The sequence below is a fragment of the Erinaceus europaeus genome, chromosome 9 (assembly GCF_950295315.1).
Source record: "Erinaceus europaeus chromosome 9, mEriEur2.1, whole genome shotgun sequence".
NCBI lineage: Eukaryota > Metazoa > Chordata > Mammalia > Eulipotyphla > Erinaceidae > Erinaceus > Erinaceus europaeus.
The window spans coordinates 9,943,133-9,947,461 of record NC_080170.1 but is presented as its reverse complement, the minus strand read 5'-3'; the positions used below and the strand labels follow the sequence as shown (position 1 = coordinate 9,947,461).

The 4,329-nt window shown below is 55.7% G+C and overlaps 1 protein-coding gene across 1 annotated transcript; it reads right to left on the bottom strand.

The window, feature by feature from the left end:
• Positions 1-3,481: 3,481 nt before the first annotated feature.
• On the bottom strand, positions 3,482-4,299 carry HIGD2A (HIG1 hypoxia inducible domain family member 2A). Its single transcript, XM_007524360.3, has 2 exons — positions 4,098-4,299; positions 3,482-3,879 (listed from the first exon to the last, which is right to left on the bottom strand). Exons 1-2 carry the CDS (start codon positions 4,249-4,251, stop codon positions 3,713-3,715), a joined length of 321 nt encoding a protein of 106 aa, XP_007524422.1. The 5' UTR covers positions 4,252-4,299; the 3' UTR covers positions 3,482-3,712.
• Between the last annotated feature and the right edge of the window lie 30 nt (positions 4,300-4,329).

Here is a 4,329-nt window from a genome sequence, read left to right as displayed (position 1 = left end):
CTCTTTTTACACTTATTATCATTGTCACTCCTCTGGAAGCCACAACTGGTGTCGGGGCTGTTTGTCGAGAGCTTTTCCAGCTTCTTGGCCTTGAGTGAAGTGGACACCCTACTCTGTCCAGTGCTGCCCACCCCCCAGTTTACTGCTGTGCCCCTGATCCTTGAGTGAGTCCATGTGACACCATCCTGCTATTCTCTCATGTACCGGCCAACGGCACTGAGGTCCCCAGTGGGTCAGCAGCTTGGAGGAGAGACCCCTCCTGGCTCCAGCAGGGCCCCTCTGGATGTGGTGCACCCCCTTCCCTGCCCCCACCCCCACGCCTTCACCCCCGAGGCTGCATCCAGGCCACGAACGGTGGATGAGTAACTGCTCACTGTCTTAGTCAGCTTGAGCTGTTATAACTAATGTGCCACAGCCGCCGCCCACAAGGGCAACTGTTGGGCTCACTGCTCGGAAGCCAGAGGTCTGAAGTCGGGGTGGTGACAGCATCACCTTCTCAAAGATGCCCACCAGTGTCGCAGGCTTCTCTGCCAGCTCTGCCAGAACCCCACTGTCCCCAGCACCTGCCCTCTATGCCTTTGGGTCCACGCTCCTGCAGTGTGGATTAGGGCGCATCCAGAACCCGCTGAGATGAGACCTCGTGTCTCACGCCTGCACGCTACTGCTCTGCCCTGCGCACGCCCAGTATGTAACCCTGTAAGGCTTCGTTTTCACCTGGCCTGTGAATAGCCCACTTCCAAATAACATCACAGCCTTTAGAGACAGGAAAGCAGAGATAAGAGAGGGAGACACCTGCAGACCTGCTTCACCACTCGTGAGGCTTCCCCCCTGCAGGTGGGGACTGGGGACTTGAGCCCAGGTCCTTGTGCACTGTAATGTGTGCATTTAACCAGGTGCCACCACCTGGCCCCCATCACATCTTTTAGAGATTTCTCTCGGCCAAGAGAGCGAGAAAGCTATTAGCCAGAGCACTACCGTGCTGTGTGCACTGCCAAGGACTGAAGCAAGTCTCAGGCATGCGGGCCCAGCACTCTGCCAGCTGAGCTATTTCCCAAGTCAAACAGTATAGTTTGAAGTAGCAGGAGTTAGGACTCTGACATGTTCATATCGGTGGCCACACCATCACCAACAGTAGTGGCTATCCTCTTTAAAGGTGCCACGGGCCCCTCACCACTCGGTAGCCCTCCTGAGATCTTGAAGCCAAGGGTCATAACATATGGCTTTCAGCTCTGCACTGGAAATGCCCCTTACAGCCTGTGGTGACCCGTCATGTAGCTGGCTCTCGCTATGCAAAACCCCGGAGAGCCTGTTTGGAGGTTCTAGCAGGGGAGCGCAGCTACTCATACATCCTCGACCGAAGATCGGTCCGTCTCTACTCTGGGAAGGCCGTCCTCTTCAACCGAGCACCCAGCTTCAGGAGAGACACACATGGAGCGGTGAGGGATGAAGGGGATGCCTGCCTAGCCAGCCAGATCAGCCGAATCAACCCTAGCGATCAATGGGGTGACAGATGTCGCAGCCAGATCGCCCCCACATCCACGCGGAGTCCCTGTACGGTGTGTGTGTGTGTGTGTGTGTGTGTGTGTGTGGCCTCAAGTAGAAGTGTATCTTTTTTAATCAGAGCCCTGCTCAGCTCTGGGTTACGGTGGTACTAGGGATTGAACCTGGGAATTCAGAAGCGCAGGCATGAGAGTCTTTGCATACCGTTATGCCGTCTACCCCCATCGGAGGTGTGTCTTCCCCATGCCCCTCTTTCCCTTCTGCTAGCTTGCAGCTGGTGTTGCTGGAGCCCCACAGCAAAGGGCCTGGGTCCAAATGCTCAGGGGCAGCTGTCTTTAGGCAGGGAATACCTGTCTGAGACTGTACATGATGGGGACTTGCAGGTCGGCTTCTGAAATTAGCTTAGGTCTCCAACCTCTTCTTTCAGGACCCTAAAACACTAGGTACACAAGGCGCTGGCACAATGTGGGACTTCACTTTTTTTTTTTTTTTTAATCCAGATGACTGTTCAGCTTTGGCAAACAGTGGTGCTAGGAACTGAACCTGGGACATCAGCTTCAAAATAAGCCTCAGGCATGAAAGTCTTTGCATAACCACTACCCTATCTTCCCAGCCTGAACACAGGCTGCTTCTCTGAGCCTGTTTCTGTACAAGGTATCAAAAACCAAGCAGGAGAGTAGCCCAGGAGGTGGTATAAAGGTCTGAAGGCTGGACTTACAAGCATGAGCTCCTGAGTTTGGGTTTGACTCCCTACACTGCATGTGCCAGACAATTCTCTGGTTCTTTCTCTCTCTCTCCTATCACAAGTAAATAAATCTTTGAAAAACTAAAGAGAAGGGGCCAGGTGGTAGTGTACCAGGTTGAGCGCACGCATCACAGTGAGCAGGGACCTGGGTTCAAGTCCCTGGTTCCTACCTGCAGGGGGAAAGCTTTGCAAGCGGTGAAGAAATGTTGCAGGTGTCTCTCTGCCTCTCTATTAGCCCCTTCCCTCTAGATTTCTGGCTGTTTCTATCAAACAAAAGGTAGTAAAAAAAAGTTAAAAAAAAAAACAACTAAAAAGTCAAAGAACGGGGGGGGGGGGGGTTGGCCTAAATCAGGGGAGCCCTCAGGAGGTGATGTGAGCAGCTGAATGAGGTAGTGGAGAGCAGTCCCGTCTGACAGGCTCATAGCAAACCTCATCTGAAGGAAGGCTTCCCGGCGAGTGGGTGGTGCACCTGATTAAGCACACACATTACAGGGCACAAAGACCTGGGTTTGAGCCCCCGTCCCCACCTGCAGGGGGGAAGTCTCACAAGTGGTGAAGCAGGGCTGCAGGTGTCTCTCCCGCCCTCTCTGGTTCCCCCTTCCATCTCAATTTCTGCCTCTATCTAAAATAAAGACATATTTTTAAAAAAAGAAAGAGAAAGGTTTTCTATTGAAGGCTTGTTAATAGCATCGCTCTGGACCCAGTAAACTAACATCTCGAACAGAGTGGCCTGGGAATTGCTACTTTTTTTTTTTTTTTTTTGCCTCCAGGGTTATTGCTGGGGCTGGGTGCCTGCACCACGAATCCACTGCTCCTGGGAGCTACTTTCCCCCCTTTTTTGTTACCCTGGTTGGTCTTTTTGATCATTGTTGTAGTCATTATTATCCTTGTTATTGACATCGTTGTTGTTGGATAGGACAGAGAGAAATGGAGAGGGGAGGGGAAGACAGAGGGGGGAGAAAGACAGACACCTGCAGACCTGCTTCACCACCTGTGAAGCGACTCCCCTGCAGGTGGGGAGCTGGGGGCTCGAACCGGGATCCTTACACCTGTGCTTGCGCTTCGCGACACGTGCGCTTAACCCGCTGCGCTACCGCCGGACCCCCGGAATCTGCTTTGAGTAAGAGCATCACTGCCAGGAAAGTTTGGTGGTGGTTACGACCACACGGTTTCCTCACCTTTTAATGGGGTTCCGGTTAAATCTAAGACCCCAGACCACACAGATGAGAGCCAGGCGGCATTCGTCCAACCTCAGGTGGGTCAGGGTGTCATTTATTACGGCGGCCGAGGGGAAGGTGGGGCGCCCCCAGAGCCTGCCCCTTTCCGCAGAGGCGAGTCTGAGCTCCCTGGGGACGGAAGAACAGAGACCAAAAGACCATCCCATCGGTCGGTCGCGCAGCTGGCTGCTCGCTGTCCCCGCTGACACTGCAGGTGGCGGGGGAGGCGAGGGCGTGAATCCCGGGCCTCTCAGGCTCGCGACTTCAGGGCGGAAGTAAACAGACCCACCAAGATGGCCGCGACCGTGAACCCCTGGGCGGCGATGCGGGTGCGCATCATGAGCTGCGAGCGCTGGCTGTGGCCGCGGTGGAAGCAGAAGAGACCGTAGCTGAGGGCGGCCGCCGTGCCCAGGCAGCCTGCGGAGGGACAGAGCGGCGGGGAGGGCAGGCCCCGGCCTGGACGCCCCTCCCCGCGGGCCCCCGCGCCGGCATCGCCCGGAAAGCAAACTCCGCCCCCTCCCAGCCCGCCGCCTCCTCTTTGGTCCGTTCTCACTCGGGTCCCCCGGCCCCTCTCTCTAGTCTTCCCCGCGACACCACTGTTCCGTCCACCTACAGTTCCTACGGCCCCCGCTTACCTATGGGGACCACTGGATTCTCGCGGGTTTTGCGAAGGAATTTTTCCTTGAAGCTTTCGGTACTGGCGTAGACACTGGGGCTAAAGCCCTCGATGACCGGGGGTTGTGGAGGGTCAAAGGGCGTCCCCGGAGTGGCGGGACCTGGAGCCGCCATCTTCCCGACAACGGTGGCGAAAGCAGCGTCGCGGGACTCCGCCTCTGGATGATGTCATCACGCAAGGGGCGGGGCATT